This window comes from Gymnogyps californianus, chromosome 2 (assembly GCF_018139145.2).
Source record: "Gymnogyps californianus isolate 813 chromosome 2, ASM1813914v2, whole genome shotgun sequence".
In the NCBI taxonomy this organism is placed as follows: Eukaryota; Metazoa; Chordata; class Aves; order Accipitriformes; family Cathartidae; genus Gymnogyps; species Gymnogyps californianus.
In genome coordinates, this window is record NC_059472.1 from 5,601,584 (window position 1) to 5,626,169 (window position 24,586).

The 24,586-nt window shown below is 43.3% G+C and overlaps 1 protein-coding gene across 1 annotated transcript in view; it reads left to right on the plus strand.

Annotated features, from left to right (window-relative positions):
* The window catches only part of COL22A1 (collagen type XXII alpha 1 chain), a 215,430-nt gene that overhangs the window by 80,546 nt on the left and 110,298 nt on the right, over window positions 1-24,586 (plus strand). Inside the window, exons 10-13 of the mRNA XM_050892264.1 lie at window positions 757-810; window positions 1,605-1,640; window positions 22,449-22,502; window positions 23,859-23,912. Of these exons, the coding sequence (XP_050748221.1) occupies window positions 757-810; window positions 1,605-1,640; window positions 22,449-22,502; window positions 23,859-23,912 (198 nt within the window). The remainder of the gene's footprint in view (window positions 1-756; window positions 811-1,604; window positions 1,641-22,448; window positions 22,503-23,858; window positions 23,913-24,586) is intronic.

Genomic DNA, 24,586 nt, shown 5'->3' on the forward strand with positions numbered 1-24,586 from the left:
TTTCTCTTTTCCTCCCTATGTATTTGCTTCTCCAGATTTCATTCCTCTACCCATCATAATTTGTATGTTTTCAACTGTCTTTTTTCTGTGTTCCTTTCCCTGTCTTCCATTGGAGCAAGCAGGGAGAGCGACTGTGTTGCACACTTCTGTGAGGGAAGGGAGGAGTTAGCTGATCATGAAAATTTAGTGTGAATGAAAACATCGCGTTTTGAATTTTAAAAAAAAAAAGCTCTAAAATCTTGGCAATATTTACAGGTTTATTTTTTCCATATTTTTAGGTGTGCACCCTTTAGGTCTTATGCAAGTGACCTTTCCAAGTCCTTCCTGGCTTAATAGAAAATAAGGACTTTTGAAGTACCTCACAAGAGAAAGCTCTCTGCCTTGCCAGTGCACTCTGAAGGCTTCTAGCAGTATTTTCATATTAAAAATAGAATATAAAATCAATCTGAGAACTTAGACATTCAAGTTGGTATAAATGCAATGAGGTACACCCAGTCCTTATGGCAGGAGCTGATATCTTGTCCATAGACACTGGTGGGACCAGAAGCGTCCCCAATCTCAGTCAAACCCTTGTTGCATTGCTTCCCAAATAATGAAAGCAACGGAAAGCTGACCATAAAATACAAGCACTAATGTGCTACACTTCACAAATGAGTCCAACAGGAAGTTGTAAGAGGAAATCTCATCTGTTATTTCTGTGCCTGGCAAGAAGGGAATGAATTAATTCTGTGGTATTAACACCCTTTCTTTTTCAAGGGAGAAAGTGGCAGCCAAGGGCTTCCTGGACTCAGAGGAGAAAAAGGAGAGTCAGTAAGTAAGAAATACCCGAATGATTTTATGTAATGAGATGGAAATGCAAGTAGGTTTTTTCTCCTTTATGGTGAGAACTTGCTTACAATGTCAATGTGCCCTGTTGAATATGTTCCCTCTGCTGGGCCTTAATCCCAGGGGAACGATGGTCTTTCTGGCACCCACTGTCATTTCTTGGAGGGGGGGAAGTGGATGGGTTCATCCCTGAATACAGCTGATAACGGACTTAGTATTGGCCTTCTAATTAAAATATGTAACTTGGGTGTACTTGATTATAGCACAGCTGCACATCTAATGGGGACAGTATGAGGCAAGTGAACACAAAGAAGATGCAAATCTTCTCAACTCTTTTACATTCAGATGACCAAGATACAGCTTTCCCCAGCTGCAATTAATGCAAATGCCAGACTGAGTTTTTAGGCGAGAAAATCTTTAACCCTATGTAAAATTCATTCTAATAAGGGTTGTTGGCATCTTTGATTTTGGAAATGTAATATCAGACTCTGCCCTGAATAGAAAATAAGATGTTTTCCTGGCTGCAGTAGGAGAATTGGGGATAGGTTTTCTATTTTAATTTGTCACTGAATTATTATTAAGGAATTATGCCCAAAGAAAATTACTTTCCCTATCGTAGCTGTTCTGTGACTTGTATGTCTATATATATGTAGATGATATATATGGATAGATAGATATATCTCAGATGTATAACAAGGAAAACATGAAATATATATTTATAGTGTCGTTTGACATCCTTGCTATCAAATGTACCTTTTCCCCTCTTCTTTCATTTCTAGGGCAGAGCCTATGGCAGAGGAGAAAAAGGAGAAAAGGTAAGGTCTAATCCTTCATTGGTCTAATTAAATAAGAGTCGCTTGCTGTGCCTTCCGTAGCTCGGAGGTTGCTCGGAGGAGTGCACAGGATGCAAGAGATGTGACACAGTTGGATCTTTGTGGGCAACTTTTATATTGTGTTATGCCTCCTTCTACAGAAAAGCTTTTGAGTGTTCATTGCTTTTCCCCTTCGTGTTCTTTGAGTTTCCTTTGTGCATTGGCCATGTAAAATGCTATCAAATTGAAATCATAATCTTTGCTTTGTGTAAGCAGCAGTGAGTTAGTGGAGGATAATGCAGTGAAGCAACTGGCTGGAAGGATGAAAAACAAAGGGAATGTATAATTTTGAGTTTATTGAATTTTCAACAGGATTAAATATGGGTCATGAGGAGACTGTCACTCTGTTTCTTTTCATTGGATATTTTCATTAATAATCTGAAGGACAAAAGCTGGAGTATTTTCTTACTGCAAATATCAGGCAGGACAGAGTATTAAGACTTGGAGGTTAAAACTGAGGATACAGAATAACCACTGAAAATTGCTAGGTTATCTATCTTGGAAAATATGTTCAATGGTGATCAACAATGGGAAACAAGTAGCATGACTGGACAAATTTGCATTAAAAAAGTTGTTGGTTTCCAGGCAATTCTGGCTGCAAACTTCCCATTCCCCACAACAAAATGAGGCTGCAGACCTAGACTGCAGAGGAGAAGTAGCGTTTTCTCTCTGTAGCTACATATCACACCTGGTTGTGGGTGTTTTCCTTACCACCAAAATGAAATTTCAAGTTGTGGGGAACAGTGGAAGAAGATTGATAGGAGGGTCTAGGAGATAGATGGATGTATTAAGGAAGAAGTCATGGTTCATACTGAAAATGAGATTAAGAATCTGTGGAGCTGTTTTCCAGGGGGTCTGTGGCTACCCGATTGCTCAGGGAATTTAAAATAATATTAGATTGTGGTCTGAACAGAAGAATGCCACACTAGCGAGAACATGGCATTTATGGCCATTGCGTCTTCTCATTTGTTCTTTCTATGATTATGATATATTGATTGTATATAGTGGTAATGCATCATGTGAAATTACAATCTAAATGAGGGTTGCTCATGGCAGAAAATATTATTGAGCCAGGCTAGAGACGTGGGGGCTATAAAGCACACATTTCTGCATCCATCTTCCTGCAGTCCTCCCACTGACAGCCACTATTTAGCCTTTGAGACTCAGGATTCAGCCTTTGGAAACCAGCTCATGTTTGGCAGGTGGTGAGAGTCAGCAGTCTGATGGGGAAACATGATGTTTACAATATGAGTTGTACTGCAGTTGAAGCAAGTTCTTCTTTTCTTACGTTTTGATCTCTGCAGAAAAGTATCGGAAAACATCGCTCCATCTGTATTATTGTCATGCCTAGAAAAATAGGTCTGCAAGTCTGGATTGGAGGGGAAAAAATAAAAAGACCCCACTGTATGTGCAGAACCTCTTTGACTGGGATAACCAAACAACATTGACTGGCCCAAACGAACGTGTAGGCACGGAGATCCCTGAGTTTTTGGCCAGCTTGTTCTGTTTATTTGGTACTCCTGCCAGCCGAGGCAGCTTGTCCTCATCTGTGGAGGAAGTGTATTTGGTACCCAGTGTGTTTGTGCCCCATGTCTGCCCAATGGCTGAGTGTAAGTACTGTTGCTGATGGACAGCAAAGATATATCAGCTGTATGTTGCTGGCTTGATTAAAAACGGAGCCTGGGGATATAGAATCATAGAAAATCTCAAGTTGGAAGGCACCCATAAGGATCATCGAGTCCAAATCCCTGCTCCTTGCAGGACTATCTAAAACTGAACCAGATGACTAAGAGCGTCATCCAGACGCTCCTTGAACTCTGACAGGCTTGGTGCCAATGACCACGTCCCTGGGCAGCCTGTTCCAGTGACCGACCACCCTCTCAGTGAAGAATCTTTTCCTAATGTCCAATCTGAACTTCCCCTGACGCAGCTTCATTCCATTTCCTCATGTCTTCACTGGTCACCAGAGAGAGGAGATCAGCACCTCCCTCTCCGCTGCCCACCTTGAGGAAGTTGTAGACTGCGATGAGGTCACCCCTCGCCTTCTCTCCTCCAAGCTGAACAAACCAAGTGACCTCAGCCACTCTTCAGAAGTCTTGCCCTCGAGGCCTTTCACCATCTTGGTCGCACTCCTCTGGACACACTCTAATAGTTTGATGTCCTTCTTATATTCACACAGTACTCGATGTGGGGCTGCACCAGTGCAGTGTACAGTGGGACAATCACCTCCCTTGACCGGCTAGCTATGCTGTGCTTGATGAACCCCAGGACACAGTTGGCCCTTCTGGCTGCCAGGGCACACTGTTGACTCATTCAACTTGCCACCAACTCAAACCCCCAGATCTCTTTCCGCGGGCTGCTCTCCAGCCTCTCATCCCCCAGTTTGTATGTGTAACCACGATTACCCCATCCCAGGTAGAGAATCTGGCACTTGGTCTTGTTAAATTTCATACGGTTGGTGATTGCCCAGCTCTCTAGTCTATCCAGATCTCTCTGTAAGACCTCTCTACCCTTGAGGGATTCCACAGCTCCTCCTCGTTTAATTGACAAATTTACTTAATGTACATTTGATTCCTGCGTCCAGATCATTTACAAAAACATTAAAGAGCATTGGCCCTAAAATTGAGCCCTGGGGAACCCCATTGGTGACTGACCGCCAGCCTGATGTAACCCCAGTTACTAAAACTCTTTGAGCCTGACCCATCAGCCAGTTGCTCACCCAACATATTATGGACTTGTCTAGCTGTGTGCTGGACATTTTGTCCAGAAGGATACTGTGACGGACAGTATCAAAAGCTTTGCTAAAATCCAAACCCAAACACATCTGGCTTCCCTTGGTCAACTAGATGGGTGACCTTGTCATAAAAGGAAATTAAGTTGTTTAAGCAGGACTTTCCCCCCGTGAATCCATACTGGCTGTGACCAATGACTGATTGTCTCTCAAGTGTTTTTCAATAACTCCCAGCATAACCTTCTCCATAATTTTACCAGGCACTGAAGTGAGACTGACAGGCCTGTAATTACCAGGGTCTTCCTTCTTACCCTTCTTAAAAATTGGGACAACATTTGCCAGCTTCCAGTTGACGGGGACCTCTCCAGACTCCCAAGACCTTGCTGCCGGACCGTGGCCTGTTTGCCCACCCTGGTCACAGTGCTCCTGGTCGCGGTGCTCCCCAGGGTCTTCTTTTATAGGTGTGGGGGCTTGGCCGCTGTTGCTTCTGGCACCACCCAGGTCTCCTCAGCCACTGTCGCGAGCGCTGCAGACTCCTGGTGGGTCTCTCCGCTCCCCTCAGGTTTCCCTGGTTGAGGAACCCCCCCGTGCACCGCACTAGAGCACTCCGCTGCCGATCGCGCCGGCACTGGAGCTGCTCGCCTCAGCAATGTGTGTGTATAATTTTTCCTGAACACAAAAGATCATCTTCAGGGTCAGCCTTCAGGTGTGAAGGTGAGCCTTCAGCAGCAGAAAGGGGTAGGACTGTAAGTGGCGGGGATCAGCCACGCAGGCAGTGTGCATACGATGGATCGCTATTGCATATAGGGGTGGAGTACCGTGTCTGCGTCTTGGCGTCAGCAGTGCCTATGAGAGGGAAGTAGCCAGAACCACGGGGAGCCAGGATGCAAGTGCCTGCAACGCTAGTTGCCATCTATACTCCTGAAAAAAAGAGGAGAGCCTATGAAATGAAACCCTTCCCAGATAGGAGAACACCTGGAAGGAGAGGATTCACATGGCTCCTTTCTGTTTGCCTGCTGTGCTGCAATGGCTGCATGAGCATGAATTCTTATTTTTCACTCTGGCTGTGACAGCTTTATGTTTCCTTGATTTTTATGGGTATGGGCCAGTGCTAGGAAACTGGATCAGAGATGCTGGACTTCAAACAGCTGCACTCTGTGCAATCGTTGCTGTGCATGTGCTGTGGGCTCCTTTATAAGGACAAGACTCACATCCTAAGTGTTGGTAGAATAAAGTTATCTCACCTTCGAAAAGACTGAGATTACAAGATTACTATAGTAAGGGGATGATTTTATTGCTCTCCAGCTGTGCTAGTGCCAAACACCTGCCAGATCATGCTGTTGCCAAGTATTGTGTGTAGGGCAATTATGTGAGGTCTGAGGCATTTGTTAGAGGGCAAAGCCTGTGCTTTTCCAGGAGGACAGCAGAGATACTGGCTTTTCTTCTCCAGGCCATTACCTCAGTTATATCACTAAGTTGAAGCCAAAATGATGCTTGTATTAGAATACATATCACGCCAAGCACATCATTAGTGGTAAACCAAAAGATAATAGCAGCTGTGGCTAAAAACCTAATTCATGTCAATGTGAGGTCTTGTGTGACTTTGAAAACCAGGAAATTCACTGTGATGGCTCAAGCAAGAGCCCAGCATGTTCTGCCAGGCCTAAATATCTCAGCTTGGTAGAGGATGCTTTTTATGTACAGAAACATGCATGTACAGACCAAGTAGTTGTGCATAGATATAAAAAAAAAACCCCAAACCCAACATAATGCATCTACAGGTGCTCATGTAAACTGCTCTCAAGTGGATTTCCTGGTTAGGTGTGATTCAGCTGCCACTGCTCTGTATTGGGTCTTAAATTTCCACTGTTGACTGTCATCTTTCATCCCTTGGAGTTTTTAATCCCTATGGCATTAGATGTCTGTCATATTTCTGCTCATAAATCTGTGTCCTTTTACTGTGTGTTTGTTCACTTGTTTTGCACACCCTTATGTTATTGAACTGATTATTATACCTGGGCAAATATCCAATTCTATAACATGATCACCATGAAAGGCAATGTTCCGGCTTTATTCTGCAGGTTATTCAAATGGATATTTGCTAGACCAGATGGCCTGGTCCTGCAAGGGTTATAACTCAAATCTTCAAACCTGTGTTGATCTAAGAGGAGTAGGTGCAGGAGAGGAGTGAGGGCAGAAGGAACAGCTGTAGAGCATTTCTGAGGATGATTCAAGCAAGACGGGGTTTCAGTGACTCTTGATGAAAGTCAAGGAAATCATGTTTGACAAGGGAGGTTCTGTAGAGTATGAGGTCTTCATTCCTGGGGCACAGCCATCCACATCGTGAGCCAGCCTGCCCTTCTAATGCCTCCATACAAAGTTTAACTTTGAGGCTTTCAAAAACTTACTCCCTTGTCTTGCAAAGTCCAGCGTATTACGGAATGGTGCTGAGCCACCCTCCCAGTATCCTAAAGGCCAATGGTAGTGGGAAGGCTCTGCAGGTGGGAAGGTGCTTGGAAAAGCGATGACTTTGGAGAGAATATGGTGAAAATCTGTCAAACTTTGAGTGGTATGGAGGTATCAGTAGGCGATTATTTTTCACTGTTTCTTCTGTTGTAAAAGCTAAGGGGAAGCAAATCAAACTAGCTGATGGCAAGTTTAAAATGAACAAAATGAAGTTGCTTTTCATACAGTAAGTATTGGAGCTCGTCCTTGCAGTCTGCTCTGGAGATTAAAATTCTGTGTGTTTAAAAAAGTTCATATGAGTTAATTAAAGAGAGACATCTGTAAACATCTAGTCAGTACAAAGACATTATGTGTGCTTCAGGACGTCAGCGAGTCTCTGCAAACTGTGATCAGTGATAGCAGGACAGTGGGCTAGAGAAGTCTCCCATAAGGCCACTGCTGCAGAGCGGGTAGGAGGTAGCTAGACTTTTGGCCTGACTGCTGGTAGCTATTCTTAGACTTTTGTACAACTCTTGAATATTCCTAACGCTCTCATTGCCCAGAAGGGGACAGAAGTTTCCATAGTCCACTCAGGGCTTGGGCCAACATTGTCTGTAGTTGTTGAAGAAGAGTAGGAAACACAAGAAAGGTGTCATGAAACAATTGGGTCAAGTGATCACTACTGTGATTTTCCACTGGAAAGCAATCTGTCAGAGGAGACAGCTCTAACCATGAGCACCCACCTTCTGCAGAGGTAATGGATGAAAGTTTCATTATGGTTTACACTGGGACTTGCCTCACTAATGTATCCAAGAGTATCTGAGCTTTCCCTTTGTGCTTTATCTGTTTCCCTTCATGCTAATAATCACACGTGCAGCAATGAATATGAGAAACAACTTTAGTAGATTAAGTCTATATTCTCCTAACAATGTTCTTTTTCATGGTAATGACTCGCTGTGATAAAAATGCAGAAGGATTATTATAGGATTTCTAACGAGAACAAAACCTCTGAAGTGGCTTGGCTTATTAGAGACTTATTAGTGACTGCAAGACCAAGCATGGGAAAGAAAAGCAGGCAGATAGTTAAGGCTCTGGGCTAGGCTACAGGAGACCCAGACTTAAAACTTGGCTCTAACAGATTTGCTGACCTTGGGCAAAGCAGCTAATCTTTGTTCCTGTAAAATGAAGCTGGAGAACCTCTTTCCCTCCAGGCTTTGTGTATCTTGCCTGCTAGATCCTTCAAACAAAGGCTTTGCTTCCCCTTCCCTCACTCGTCTTCCAAATTGGAGTTATTGCCATTTTTAGGGCTTCTGGAAAAGCTGTGGAAATCTACCCTGTTAGAGACAGTCTATCCACACAGAGCCCTGTGCTCTCTGTCTTTGCCCCGAGACAGCTGAATATAAGAAAGGTCTGACCTGAAAGCCATGTAACTTTTTTACCCCAGTGCTGTGCTGTCAGCAAGGCTTACCAAATTAGCACGAGCGCAGTGCCTCTGGGTCGGGCTGGCTAGCATCCAGTAATTTGGGGCACAAGAAAATGAGTGCAGTTCTGCCCGCAAAAGGTGCCGCAGACATAGCTGGAGTCTAATATTGCATTCTGGTTTGATTGCAAAGGAAAGCTTTTGCGTGGGTATTTTTAAGGGATGCATTTTGGGACCAGAAGGGCTGTGTGTGTGACTTGGTTGCAGGTAAGGCTCAGGCTGGAAGTGGTATTTTAGACACACAGAGCTATAATAATGTTTCAGAGTCAGGTCCCTGAGTGTCAGGGTGCAGCAAAGACCAGCTGTGCCCTAAAGGAGATGGAGCTGGGAGCCATGCCGTGACTGGCAGGGCAGGGACCTCACCGGCCAGGGCTTATCCCGTAGCACCCCACCAAGGGAGTAGGATGGGTCAGTGATGGTAGTCAGGTTCAGTCGAGAGTTCGGATCAACAGACTGGTCCGTGGTTGATGAAGCAAGTCTAAGTCCAAGCCAGAAAAGTGATTCTGCAAGTCAGGGTCAGGATTAGCAGGGCGCATTGCCAGGCTGCTGCAGTGTAGTTCAAGCAAGGGCCAAAGGTGAGAGCTTAAAAACAGCTTCAATAAAAGGAAGGGGAACAACCATCTGAACCTCTAAAAGCAGGATGTGCTCTCTGAGCACTTACATGATGTGGAGCCTGAGTTTGCACGAACAAAGAATTAGTCTTTATTCCTGCAACTTCGAAATAAAACTAATTATCGCTCCAAGAGATGATGCGTGTGTCCTTTTCACTGCTGAAACCTTGAGCCTGGTGCAGGGAAGGTGCTCCAGCAAGGTTACAGGCCTTGTTTGGGCTGCTGTGGTGTTCAGACGTTGTCGCCAAGTCCCAAAACTCTTGAATGCCACCCAGTTTACCCAGGGCTGGTGAGCTGAAGGGTGACTCTGAGAGCCTAAGGAAGCAGCAGGAGCCTTTGCGCATTAGCATCCAGGTTGGCGGGCAGTGCTCTTTCAGTGAGCACATCTTGACGGTAACAAGACGGGAAAACATCTCCAAGTTTAGAGATACTATTGAGTTTGAAATTTGAAAACAAAACCCCAACTGCCCAGTAATTGGTGTTCCCTGGAGACAGTGGCTGTGGAAACATTGCCTCCTCAGGGTTTGGTTCTTGGCACTCAGATCTTCTTACTTTATTGCAGAATAAAAAATAATCTGAGCATAGCTCAAACTGACCTGGTAATGAAAAGTGAAAGTGCAATATCTGCAGGTTTTTTTCGTATTATTTTTTGTGCTTGGAATCATTTCTCTCAGGAACCATTCTTAGCTACTGACTTCATCTGGTTAAGGTCACTCAGCACTTAACCTCTGAGTCCAGCACTTAAACACCTGTATAACACCTCATCTACTTTATAAGGCTGTCATGCAGCTCACTGGAGTCGTTCGTATCTGTGAGTTCCTTCCTGAATCTTCTGATTAAAAGGTGAGGTGTATTAATGTTAGCATCTGCCTTACTACTCCGAGTATGTTCTGAATCTTCTTGTGTGTGCGGGCAATTTCAGTCTGCATGTTGAGTATTTTTGAGTCCTCTTAACTGTAGTTAAAGTACATTCTGCACAGCTAAATAACTGTGGTTTGATGGAGTTCTTCTTCTTAACAATAAATAGAGGGTTTTAGATAAATTCTGTGGTTTTCTGTGACCCAGAATAATAGCTGCAGATGGTAATAAACAACTCAAAGCCAGATCACATACTAATTGTGCATCATGACAGCTTAATTCTCAGCAGTGCAAGAATACTAGTAACTTGGGGTTTTTTCCTTACATAAACTCGGAAAACATTTATTTCTTTTCGGCATTGGCCCCTGGCTGGTAGGTACATTGCTGGTATATAATGACATCTACTGGCAACCAGGAGTTTGCAAAGTCTCCAGCACTCGGTTCTTTAGCGAATTTCTCTGCCAAGATCCACTGGCAGTGTGGAAAGGAAGCACGTGAGAAAGATTTACAAACTTTGCGCTTCTTCTGATAGAAGAGCTGGGGGGGGGACAAGCAGATTAACTTGATTCTGTCTTTGATAACTGTTGTTTGAATGCGGGATACTCCCAAGAGTGATGTTGCAGTGAATAAGTATGGATTAGCTGCCTGTTAGGTGGAAAATAAAAAAGCTTTCCTAGCGGTCTGGAGCATACACTCTGGAGAGGATCTCGTAGCCTAATGAATCACAGAGAGCTGAAGCATTACGCCAAGCAAGTTGCTACCACTGGCCTATCAAAGGCATCTTGAGTGTTCCCTGCCCCTCTCCCTGCTACACGTTTTCACATCTACCTAGTTAAGCAGCCAGATTTTCCCCTTTGCACGGATCAAAGGTGTTGCCTGGCTGAGTTTCCTTGTTCATGGCTGGGAAGGTGCAGGTGCCTTGTTCATGGCCTTTCTGAAGGTGCAGGTGGAGGGGCTGGTGAGACCACGGCAACACCGTGTTTCATGCTGTTCTTTACTTGCCCAAGTACAACCCTAGGCATCTTTAATTTCCCCTTTTGGGTCTCTCACCCTTTGTCTTTAAGCACTACCTAGAGTTTTTATGTCTCCCAAGTCCACAAGGCCTGTTGTCTCTGACTTTGACAGAAAGATGGTATTTGTGTGTCAGACTCCGCTGGGTAATGAACATGCACATTGTAGCAAGTGCCAGATGAGGAAAATGTGGGATTTTTTTCATGGTGAATATTTATTTTCCTGGTGAAACAGTGAGTGGACCATTAGTGGTTGTTATTTCAAGAGAATCTGATGCATTTGGTGTTGTGAGTGGGTTTGGGTCTCTGGAGACTCAGTTTGTATTCCTGGCTCTATATGATTGGCTCCATAGGGGATCTCGGCCTTAGCTCTTCCCCTTCTTGTACCTCAGTGCTCCCATAAGTAAAATGGGAAGAACGATCATGACCTTTGTAATACACTCTGAGATGAAAGACCTAAGGGGCAGCATCACTTTATAAACAAATTTGTCTGGTTGGACCAAAACGGTTTATAATCTTGGGAAAGACTTGAATGAGCAGCCTCAGGTATGTTTGGCAGTCAGCAGAGGCGTATCACCGCAAGTTATAAGTAGGTGGTGATAAGACTTCAGGCAGGATGCTGTCTCCAGTTTGGGCATGACATTTAAAGAGATATGTGGAGAGATGTTGCTCATTGCAGAGAGCAATGAGAAGAATAATCAGTGGTTTTGCGAATTTAACCACCAGGGAGAGACTGAAAGGACTCTGCAAGGAGGGGAGAAATCATGGACTCGACGATGTGGTTAAACTTGAGGAAAAGCTTTCTACGTATTTCAGTGAGGTGCTGGAATAGACTCTAGGGGCTGAATGTGGAATATCAATAGCAGCAGATATTTAAGAGCAGATTGGCACTGGAGTTTGGAGTACCTCAACACAGTAGTCTTCTGCCCTAATACGCTCTTCTCAGAGCTACTGAAATTTTTGAGGGGTTGTCGTGGTTTAACGCCAGTCAGCAACTAAGCACCACGCAGCCGTTTCCCCCTCCCCCTCCCAGTGGGGTGAGGAGGAGGAAAGGAAGGAAAAAAAAGTAAAACTTGTGGGTTGAGATAAGAACAGTTTAATGACTAAAGTAAAATATAATACTAACAATGCTAATAATGAAATATAATAATAATAGTAATGAAAAGGAATATAACAAAAAAAAAAGGAAGGGGGGGGAAGAAAAAAACCAGTGATGCACAATGCAATTGCTTACCACCCGCTGACCGATGCTGACCCACTGACCGTCGTTCTCACACTAAATCCAAAACCCAGCACTGTACCAGCTACTAAGAAGAGAGTTAACTCTGTCCCAGCTGAAACCAGGACAGGGGTGTGTGGAGATCTGAAGCATCAGGAACTTCCCAGAAGCAGAGCAAAAGGAATTAACAGATTTTTCTCACAAGGCAAAATATCAACCAGTACGTGGCAAATCATCCACAAGACCAGAACTATTTTCTGTGTGCTATTTAAAGACATAAGGACATAAATTAATCAATATGTCATGATAAATGACTGGGTTATTTTTCTTCTTCAACGAACACTTCCCCTCTAGCACTTGGCAAGCTGTTTGTCTGGTCCTGAGCTGTGGCAGATGCCAGGAAGGAGCATCAGCTTGTGCTTCGAGACAAGTTTTCAGAGCAGAGCTGTTATGTTTTTCACATTTCAAAGTGTTGGACAAATGTATCTTTTGATTGAGGACCCTCTTGCCCCAACCATGCAAACAACAAAAACCAGAATTTCAGGAACTACTGGTCTTGTTTCTGGGAATCCAACCCATTGTAGTCCAGTTTATTTCTCAGGTTATTCCTCTGTGTAGTGGGATTGTGGTACCGGCTGATCCCAGTTTTCTTCTGCCTCCTATTCAGTATGTTCAATCATCAATAGGTCTGCAAACAATTTGACTGTTTCTTAATTTGAAGATTTCAGCAACTGACTGAGCAACTCTTCTAGCTGTTGAACAAAAGTATTTCAAACACAACAGCTTCCCTCTGTTCTTTCCTGTGCTCTGTTGCAGACGTAGATGCTTTCTTCAAGTAAGTACTCCACTTGGGCCAGTCTTGATTATAGGTGAACCAGCAGTTGAACAGTTGTCAAAGTTGTCTGACCACCCCAGTGTTTCAGAAATCCCTTATATAGTCAGTGAAGGTATAACACGGTGGGGATGCAACTAGTATGAAGCTAATGACCGGGATCTCGGGCACCAATGACAGCTTTGAAATCTTTAGAATATTTCCAGGCTATTCTGAACTCTACAGTGACCTTGATCAGGGTACAGCTGGTTACTGAATCAGTAAGCTCTGATGCATCTTCTCTTCTGCAGTGCCAGGTTTATGAGCGACCATGTGTCAAATTAACTGCTACACAGCTGTTGTTTTACCTATTTTGATGCCAAGGTGGAGCATCAGATTTCTTCAGAGAAAGGTATCTGTTGGTATCCCTGAAAAATGTTACACCTTCTCTCCCCAGAGGAACATTCAATGACTAGGATCATATGATGAAGGGTCAGAAGGACCCTTCTGGTCTCAGGGTAGGGTGCATGATGTTCACGATAAGGTTTAAGGGTTCAGAGACCCTTGAAAGACAAGGTCTCCTGGATTTCTCCTGGGGAAGTGCCTTTTGGGGACAATTGACTTTTATGCAATGCATTGAATAAAATCTTGGATATGTTTGCAGTACAAAAAATGCCCATAACTATCATTTAACCAGCTGTCTGCATACTGGGCTGGTTTTCCTGATAGACTAGCCAAACCTATGACTTCTGCTGACCTCTGTGTATCATGTCCACATGACCTTTCTGTTTATTAAATCAGAATGTAGTACAGAGACCCAGCAGAGAAGATTTTCTTCTTTTCTTAGAATGAACTAAAGTGAACTCCAAGTTGAGAACAACATCTTATTTCTTGTGGAAGCAGAAGATAATGCCAGTTTTGGTGTCAAATTTGCCAAGATATTAATAGGGTTTTAGCATCATTAAGCTAATAGAATCCTGCATCTGTGCGTTGGAGAATGGCAGTCATTTGTGCTGCCTGTCTGGTCAGCAGCTTTTGAAAATGGAGCTGGGTGACATATATCCACTGGAGCTCTGCCTCTCAATTGATCTGCAGATCATCCCTGGCTTTTAATGAAACCCTTGTCTTTGCCTTGCCACTCTAAAAAAAGACAAACCCAAAATTTACAATATTTTTCTAGAAAATATTTTTTTTTGTATAGCTGCTGGAGACAAAGTTGTGAAATCTTTCACTTCAGCCTCCTCAAGTTGGTAGCTCCTGAATGGAAAAAACCTAGAAAAGAAAGATATTACATCCTTCCAGACACATGTGGTATCTTGGAAGTGTTCTCAGACATTTGAACCTGAAGACCACACTCAACTTGCAACATCTCTTCTGTCCTCCTCCTTCACTTTTCTCATCAAACAGTGAAAACAGTTTAGTGTGTAACCATGGATCAGCAGTAGGCCACTTACCCATGGTCTTCTGGTTTATTCTTTGTGAACATCAGGTTGCCAAGTTAAATGCAGGCCAAAGAGCCAGGAGAGAGAGAGTAAACTTATGGTTAGGGCACTGATCTAGGACACAGGAAACCTGGAGTGAGTTTCCATCTTTGTCCCAGACTCTGTGACCTTCCATATGTCTTCTGCTCAGTTGTACCTCTGACTTGTCACCCTCGTGAGATGAAAGCAATATTACAGTTGCTATAACTTCCTTCTCATTTCACAGGGATGCTGTGAAGTTAATTAACAAAGGAGACAGGGGTGTGTTAATGGTGAAGTGGTAACACTGTGCAGTTCAATTTTGCTTCTGTTTCTATTTCATCTTGCTGCTTTTGTTCTGTTTCTCTTCAGCTCTTGCTATTTTGTCTCCCACCTTGCATATAGATCCCCCGGTTTGCGCAGCTGTCAATATGCTGAGCGCGTGATTCATGGGGTTCTGCTTGGCAGATTTTTGAAGGTCTCCCAATGACACCTTTATTGACGTTTTGTGACAGGGTGAGAAATTTTTATTTCATTTTAGGATTAGAAAAGTGGCACTTTTGTGTTAGATGTAGACCACTTTGGAAGAGAAAATAAAGAAAATGTATAGAATTGATCTTAGAATGATCCATCTTTTGTCATCTGCTCTGTAAGCTGAAGGAAAAGTCCAGTGATTTACTTGAATTTGACAGGCAAATGAGAATCTAAACATGTGGTTTGGACTTATATTTTTCCCATTGTTTTCTTGTTTAGTTTGCTCTCATTTCCATTAACGTAGGCCACAACCCAGAGTTTGAAATAAAATATGTGATTATAGGCCACAGCTGTTCTCGAGTTGGAAGAAATATTTGTAAACTTGGCAGCTGCTTGAGGAGCTGCAAGTGGAGAAAAGAAAAGCAGTTAAACTTGAGCAGATTGCTTAAAAACATCGCTGAGGGATTATTCCTTTGTGTGCTTTTGATGTCTCTCTAGGATCAGGTAATACTGAGCTGTTCTATCTCTGTATCTTTCCGTGCACCTGCAGATCCCTTCCTTCTCCATCTTAGGTCTCTTTCTTTTCAGAGGAATTCTGCTGAGGCTCGATATGGCAAAATCCCTGTATTAGTTGTTCCCACTCTGAGGAAACATATCATCTAGCAATTAAGGTTATCTACTTTGTAATTTCATAGTTATGTCCATTCAGCCATCTGAGAATCTATGTGGGATGTAGATATGTATATGGTCTGTGACCAAATTATAATGTTCAGGGGATTCTGTGGGGTAGTGAGGCTCAATATAACCCGTGAGGTGAATCGTTGGATGATATGCAACAAATTAAGCTATATGTGCATCTGGTGAACATGTAATGGAAGGTATTTAAAAAAAAAAAAAAAAAAGCAACAACCTTCATGACCATGGAGGGATCACTAACCTAGGCCTGGTGTGATCTGGTAAATCCATATGACACGGGTATACCAGGAAGACATCCTTGCTCAAATGTAGAAATGGGATAACTCTGCTGATGTACACAAGGTAATAAAGGAACCTATCTGGGTGTATCTATACTTCCCCAGCTCACCTCTATATTTTTAATGGATGATACATTTGAGGACAATGGGAATATCTTTCTTTTTCATCACCCCAGTACTCTGTCTGCAGCAACTGAGATTTGCCTGTGCTCTGAATTTCCTCATGATGTGGCATTTCCTTTTGTCCGTTGGATCTGGACACACCATGTGCCCATGTAAGCCCTGCCCTGAGACCCCTCAGGAAGGACAGAAGTAGTACTTAGGCCTTGCTCTGTAGCCTTTGTGTGGCTCTGAACACTTCCATTAAAAAGTAAATACAAGCAAATTCAAAAATCTATCCTTTTTACTGAATTCTGCGTAAACTTTTTGTTTTAGCATGGCTCAGAAAACCTTCCTAATTTGCTTGCAGAATTTGTATCAATTCTTTGAGGAATGAAAGATGGAGTTTTCAGAGTGATTTGGCTAGTGCTACATCCTCAGAGCGATTTGCCTAGTGCTACATCCTCAGAGCTTGCAGTGTTCAGTATTTTAGGAACTTCCTAAGCCAAGCTGCCGTATTTGTTAACGCACTTCTTCACTGGTACAACTACCTACACATTCAAGTTTTTGTCCACAAAACTGTTGACCAAGGAAGCAATAGGTCACCCCACCTACAGCATAAAATGACTCCAGAAAGCATAGGCTAAGTCTAAGGGAAGCTGCCTTAGAAACTATACTCCATTGCCCTCCTTAACAATAGTCTCTTCTGCCTTTGCTGCTTCTTCCCAGTTCCCTGGAGGGCCTGGTCCTTGTTACCTTCCTATTCTGGTCCAGATGTTTCTCCAGAAAGGGACAGCCTTTGAAGTTCAGATATTCATAAAGTAGATGGGTGGCAGTAGAAATGTGTGGCATAAACAGATAGGTGTGGGTTACATGTCACCACCAGAATCTCCTTGTGTGGAAACTGGGAACGCAGCCAGCCTGTGGGTATATAGTATTATTTTTATCCCTTTCAGTGGCACAGCCAGGTTTGGCCTTGGTGCAAGGAATGTGATGGGCTTTTCTTCCCCAGGGCTCAATGCCTGCTGCTGAAGCCGACCCGTTTTCCCACTGTGGTGCCTGGATCCTTCAGCCCAGTGCACTTGCCGACGATGTCCGCTTGGCAGCTATGTCACTGGCCTGTGCTCTCTGCCTCTGCTATTTCTTTATTATATTTACACATTGCTTGCAATTTTAAACTGAGCTTTAGAGCATACTGACTGTCATTTAATATTTATTCATACAGTGTCCAGCAGAGCGACCCAAACAAGGAACAAATGAGGCGTTGCTGTAATTCAAGTAAATAATCGTAGAGTAACTACTGAAAAGTGAAAAATGGCATTTGTAGAAATATGTAGCTACCTGTGCGCTATGTAACCTCTGTATACTCACTGTCTGTGTCGGTATATGACTTCAGTGCTTGCAGTACCTGCCTGCCCTCTCTTGCTCGGCAGTATCTACTTCCATGTGACTGACTGCACTCCACAGCCATATTGCAAGAGAAGTCCTCTGGTTGCTTTAGGTCAGATGGCAGCTTGCCAAATCTAGGTTCTTTTGACAAATATTTTGTCAACAGTGAGCTAATGAAGGTGTTTATTCTCTTGCTAACTTTGTTGGAAATGTTTGATTAAAGGCCACTGGCCGTGCAGCACAGAGGATGAAACCAAAGATAAGCGGCTGGCTTTCCAGTGGATAAGAAAAGGACAGCATGCTCAGGAGCCTGGAAAGGGGAAAGTACTCAGGAAAATCTGCTGCATTCCTTTGAGCCTAATTGCTGAAGCTGTAACCTCCTGAGCAAGAACTCCTCTTGAACGTTATTTCAGGCCCCTGTGATTTCTTCTTCCGCCAATTTTGTCACTCTCTAACTGCGACTTTCCCTGGCTTTAGAAAGTGGTTTCCAGGATAGATGCGCTGGCAGAGCCGCTTGATCCACAAGTGCTGGAGAGAGAGGCGAGCTCTTTTGCTAACCCAGCTGACCTAATGGGAGGGGTTGGGGAGAGGGAACAGATAACTTTTGGGTACACCAGCACTTCCCTAGGTCTTGGCAGCATGCTGAGCACAATGCTTGAGATTTTACCTGATAAAAAAGATTTGGTGGACAAGTGAAAAGAAGAGGTGATTGTTCTGCAGTGCAGTTCATGAAGTTAGTTAGTTTAAAAAAAAACAAAAAGGGGGGAGGAAAAAAAAAGGGGGGGAAAAATAGAGTTGCTTAGTGAAGTAAATTGCTCTGGCAACATGGCTCCGTTCCAGTTAGCTGCATCCTCAGTGGGGGTTTTGGCAGCTGGCTGTGAGTTAAGGGTGCAAGCTGTTGGTTGCTTTCCCATCCCTGTCTGTCACAGCTACTTTGGCACTATGCAAGCATAGCAGCACCGATGCTTTGCTGCTTCCTGCTCTCTTCCCACTGCTCACTCCTGTAGGTTACGCAGTTTACTTTGTGAACGTGAGGGTTTTGACGTAGGCAACGCAATCTCTTCTTGTGCTTTTATTAAGGTTCAAACATCTGCTGAACCTACCCTTAGCCTGACAGGTTTTTCTGCTTAGTAAGAGACACGAAGCAGCTAGCCAGGGTTAATGGGGAGTCAGTGGAAAGAGCAGAAGTAGGAGCCCTTTCCTGTCTCTAGAGTCTAGGTTGCTTCTGTGCAGTTTTCTCCTTGGGGAGGAACCGGTAAAGCTGGTGGATACTCAAAGATTTCCCCTGCAAGCTGGTAAAACTCTCTAGCTTTATTTCCACTAAAGGGTCAGCTCTGTGCCAGGCTGTCTGATGTGTGACATGCGGTGCTTCGGTTTATGCAGCAAGAGAGAGGCAGTGGCAGTAGATACAAGTGAAGAAAATGTCTTTAGTGAGCTCTTTGAAGTGCTGGGTTTTGCTGGATCACATATTCCCTGAGCATGGTGCATCCCTGAAGCCTTTCTTCCCTGCTTGGTGACCCTGGTCCATGGGTGGCAGTTCAGGCTGACCAGCTGCCTCTGGCATGTACGGTCACCAAGTGGGAGAGAGTCTACAGTGCTTTCCTGCAAATGCCCATGCAGCCTCTTGGTGGTGAGGGCCAGCAGATCTGCTCTGGGCTTCACATCTTTGTAGCCAGCTGCTTGAGATCTGTGAAAAGTCAAAAGGACACAATCGTGCTGCTTTAGTTAATAAATAAAAAATGCAAAAGGAAAAGCCTTTTTCTCTTCCTGGGATGCTCTTGACTTAGGAGGTAAGTTACCATTGGCATCGGGAAGAGGAGTAACCTTATTTTTGGAGGTTTTCAACACCAAATTGGATAAACCCTGAACAACTTGGTCTGAATTCACTGTTGATGGTGCTTTGAGTGGGAGGTTGGACTAGAAACCTTACGAGGTCCTGTCCAGCATGAATGGCTCTATGAGCACCGTGCGTCAAACTTATTGACTGATGCTAGGATTAATTTGTTCAGCTGTGCCAAGGAGCTGCTACTTCATGGAGAGATAAAAAGAAAAAAAAAACAAGAGAAGAAGCTAATTAACCGTATTCCTTTACTTTGCATAGAAAAGACACAAATCATTCTCCTACCTATGCTGCACACTTTGCCATGGAACGGCAGTTCCTTCAAGTTATATTGACCTCTTAGAGCAAATGATTTCCTTAAAAATCACATTGGCTATTTGATGGGTTTTCTATCTCATTAGGGAGCCATTGAAATACAGCAGATCTGATTTTTACCACTAGCTGCATTGCAAATTCTAGACAGAGTGCTTCATGAAGGTTCAGTTAGCAAGAAATGTGATTATAAAAGTATCTAATGACTTTAATTTACATATAGAGCACAGATACTTTCCAAATCTTTTACTAACCTTTAAGTGCCAAATGTACCTATAAATAAATAAGGCTGGATTTTGTCACTGTCTGACATTGACTGGAACCTTGCCCTAGGAATACATCCAAGTCAGCTGGACTACTCATGCAGGAAAAAAACATCACAAATAAGACTGAATGTGGCAGAATCTGACCTGACTTTATCTGCATGTGTAGGTAGTCCTTATGTATATACAGGCAACTTAGAAATACATGCATCAACTTCTTAGCCACTTTAATGCTCTTTCAAAAGGATTCTTCTGTGTTATTGGGTTTTTACAAAAGCAGTGGGGAAAAAGCTCTCAGTCGCTTAGCTCTGCTTTGTGGCCTGTCATTTGCCAGCAGTGCTAGTGGCTTTGCATCCCACATATGGATGTCCACTGTTTCAGGTAGAAGAGACACTGGTAACAGTTCATTGAAGCATTCATGCCAACATCTCTTGTAAAATCCAGCAATGCTGGAACCTGGGTGCCATCAGTCAGAGCATGAACATGCAGGACAGACATAAGCAGGCTGCTGGATCACGACCAAGTACCCCATGACAGCAGGCATAATCTTGCTCCGTTCACAGAGCTCTGACTGAAACCTACTCTGAATCTTTGGTGAAGTTATCTGTTGACTATGAGAAGTACCTATTGATAAGGTCTAAAAGGAGTGGCTTCCAAGGTTATATTTTGGCCTAATGTGAGCAGCTAAAGGGGAAAAAATTCCCACATATAGGTTTTTCCAAAAATTGCCATGCTATTGGAAATTTGCCGTGGCAGTAATTTGGCCATGCCAAATTTCAATACCTCGTGCTTTGAAATGTGGCAACAGGAGAGTTTCTCAGTGAAATGTTTCTATGCTTCAAATACTTTTATTGGGTTAAGTCTCTAATCTTGTTTGTGGAAAAAGACTGGTTCTGGATGGTATTTACAAAAAGGAGAGGAGGGAGGGATCAGCCAGAGGAAGACACTGGAATGGAAAATTGAAACTGAACCTGTTCAAATATGGGCAAGTTACAGGTGACTGAGAGCAGAGCAGCATTGTTACAGCGAGGAGGAGAAGTTGGCCTCAACTCTCAACAGATGATAACTGTGCTGTCTAAAATACACAAATATACCATAGAATGGTATGGCGTTTCATATAAGGTATTTTTTTCATTGGTATTGTAGGGTGAAGAAGGGCCCCCTGGCTTTCCTGGACTGAAAGGGGATAAAGGAGAAAAAGTAAGGCCAAGTCTTTATTAATTTTACTATGAAAAGTTTAAGAGTTTATAAAGCTATTGTGAAAGGCTAATGAAAACAGGCCCTCTTCTAAGTAAGTCTTTTGTTTTACCTCTGTGTTTTCTTGTTTTGTGTTAGCAAGGTGCTAAGAAAAGGAGACTACGCTGTTGTGCTATTTTTCGGCAAAGCGCACGTTAAAATCTTTAAACTTATTCACGATGCTCAGCCACATTTGACAAACAAGTGGAGATCTCAAGGGCACAAATTTTGTCTAAACTTTGTAAAACTCTGAAACAAAAGAGTGAAACAGAATAGAAGCTCAGTGCTAATGTCTCCACATACACAAACACCAGTGTTTCTTCAATATGAGACATGGAAGGCCAAAGATTATCATGTCCTTTCTTGCACTGAACATAACTTTTGGACTGAGATGGCCTTTAGCTGCTTAGTGTGTCATCATCTTAAAAAAAAAAAAAAAAAAATTATCCTGTGCCGAGCTTGCTCTGTTGACTAGTATTTACTTTGGACACATTTGTCAGAAATGCCTTAAACATCATTTGCAGGAGGGATTTTAGGAATTTAAACTTTTTCCACCTCTTGTAAAATCGCAAATGTTCAGGATTGCAAGGCAAAATCCCCCTCCAAGGAATACACAACAAACCAGCTCAGTATAATCACAGCTCAGTGGCAGTTTGCAGTGCCCGTGTCCGTTTCTCATTTGAGCCTTTTTTTACAATACACTTAAAAAGAAAGTGCTGCAGTGCCTAGAAGTAAAAACACCGAGCCAGTTCCTCACTGTGTACGTTGGCTTGCCTGTTGTGTGGCTATTGTCTTTCCATTCTCCATTTGTTCTTTAAATTGCCAGCTGCACGCAGCAAAACTTGCCTTTTCCCCGCATTTGCTGCAGTCCCCGTTAGCTGTGGTGCTGCCAACCTCAATATATTTAGTTCCATTCGTCCTGGAGCATAAGAAGATTTAAAAAGTGGTGTCTGGTTTTCTGTTTCTTTGTTTTCTGTGGCTTTGCACGTTCACAGCTCTGAGACACGCTTCCCGGTGGCCAGGGTAGTTCCTGAGGACTGCTTGAGTTTTTTTAAGGCTTCTTTTCTGTTTGTTTTTAGGCTCATTACTTATGTACATGATAGCTGTGCCTAGAGGCTTCTGAGCTTTGGGATGGATGCTGTATAAGCAAGGAGTAAAAAAAAAAAATTAAAAAAACCCCTAGTATTTAGTTACAAAACAGCAGTTTTTTGAGACAATGGAATGGTGGACAGAAAGGCTGAGGGGAGATAATATTAAGAGGACTCAATGATTACATGTCTAATTAGCTGCAAAGTTTTTATATTAATTTATTCTTAAATGAGTTAAGTGGCCAAGAGTGCCTAGTTCCTCATTAACAGCTCCTCAATTGGCCACAGTGTGTTAATATCAGCAGCAGCTCCTCCAGAGACTGAAAATAATAAAAGTTTGCGTTGAAATGATTCTCCTCATTCCTTATTCTTGTCTTGACGCATTACTCAAGTCCTTGCACTTGCAATGGGCATTAATATTGTGCTGATGATAATTCTGTTGTTGTTACAGGGTTCCCTGGGCTCACCTGGCCCCCCTGGGAAGGATGGAGCAAAAGGAGAAGCCGTAAGCCTTTTTGTTCCCCGCCATGTAATCCTCGCCTTTCAGTGCAAGGCAGGGAGGGGAAATCGATCTGTATTGAGTGGAACATGTCTTGGGGATTTGTACGGCCATTTTAGGAACGGCAGAAACAAATGGTAGGAGGTTAATAGCCCCAGCACTCTCCGTCGCACGTTTGCAGCAATGGCAGGTGGTGTATGGATTAGCTGTCCTGAGAGGCTCCCGGGGCAGCTCCGTTACCTTTCATTAGGACGGGAAAGGGAGCAGTCATGGCAGCCTGTGGTTTGGGACCCGCTGCTGCGGCTCTGTCGGTTAATAGCTGCAGCTGCAGAGCCTGGCCATTTGTTTTAAGTCTGGCAGAAAGTCATCGGCTCGTGGAGATGGCAGGGGGTGCAGGGGACCATCTTGTGCTTCCACAATGGACAGGGGTTAGAGAAATAGGTGTCTCGGTCACAGAAGCGAGGACCTGAACTCCTCTTGTGCACTGCTAAAAGCTAAGAGCAAAGGAAGAGGTGCAGCGTTAGCTCAAAGAAGGATGCGGCATACCAAACATTGCCTTTAAGAGGGCTACAGTTGAAGCATAAAACCACAAACACATTTTCCAGTATCTTATATAAGTGTGTTTTAGAGCTTTCTCTCCTTTCCCCTGCTTGATCACCATCCCTTTGAATTATCTTCAGCCCGACAGTGGACCTTTATCATCTCATTCACTGTCCCTTTGTGGCAGTCATTTGGTGGCGACCGGAGGAACTTGGGGAAAGGACTCTTTGGAAGGGCTGGCATACACAAACATAGTGATACACAGCAGAAAAGCTCTTTTTTTCCTGTTACTTACATCCTGTTTCTGCTTTGTGTGCCACACTTGTCCCACGTCGGAAAAACTGTGATAATTTTTCAATATAGCTTCCAGAACTGATGCAACTTCATCACATCACATGTGGCATGGTCTGGAATTGGGCAGTGACATACTTGGACTTGCAGTATTTCCTATAGGATGTGTTTATTGCACTGAAAGGTGAAAGGTTCAAGAACAAATGCATTCTGTTATCTCCTAGGAATCCATGTTTGTAGATTGCAGTCGGTGCAAGCTGTTCACAACTTGGGAACTCATTCCTTGCTGCTTAGGTTGTGTTTGAAGAGTAGACAAATAGCTGCTTCAGTTTTCGGTTTGTGTCTTTCTGCTTTTATTTTTGCGAAGAAAGCACACTGCAAACTTTCAGATCTCTGGATAATGGCACTCAAGACTGCAGATATTGGATAGAGCTTCCATTTCTAAAGCTGTATGTAATGACTATTTTGAGCCATCCTAGCCTTTATATATAAAAGATTAGCATTTACCACTGATATTGCTGTTACTTGCAGGGTGAACCAGGACAGCCAGGAGCATTTGGACTGCCTGGGCCAGCAGGTCCAAAGGTAAGCTTTCCACTTCTTCTTTACATGGGCAGGCATATTTTTTTCACTGACTTATATGTGTGGATTGCTTGAATCACTTTTTGTTTATGACTTTTGATGTTCTCGCTGGTGAATGAAGAAACTCAAAATGCTCATTTTCATCACGGGTCTGCTAAGGTATCAGCAATTAGGCAAGGTATATAAAAAGAAGAAATACCTTTTGTTCAATCAACAGCATAGCTGGAGAAGGTGAAGAGAACATGTTTTGGAGCACATAAGCCTTACTTTGTGTCTTCAGTAAGCCTTCCCAACTCTCACAAAAATGCAGGTGAGAATTATTATCCCTACTCTACGACTGGAAAAGAAAATAATCATGGAGAGATCCTAGCCTGGATGTTTCTGCCTATTTTGGGAGCTTCAGTTTTGCACCAGTAGACAGTGGCAAAGTGATACAGAACTTGAGCCAATGCTTATATCACTGAGTTTCCTTTGAACAAGGTGCTTCTGAATGGAGATCTGGTGAGACATAGCTGAGCGTCAGAAATGTGCCTAAATGTTGAAGTCCTTCTCATGAGCAATTTTTTAACTTCCTTTCAAAGTCTTAGCTCTCCTTGCCTTGTTCCCTGGTTACTGAGGGGATAACTACCCCTCAGGTGGTTTCAGTCTTGTTGTTATAACACAAAAAGAAGATGGTG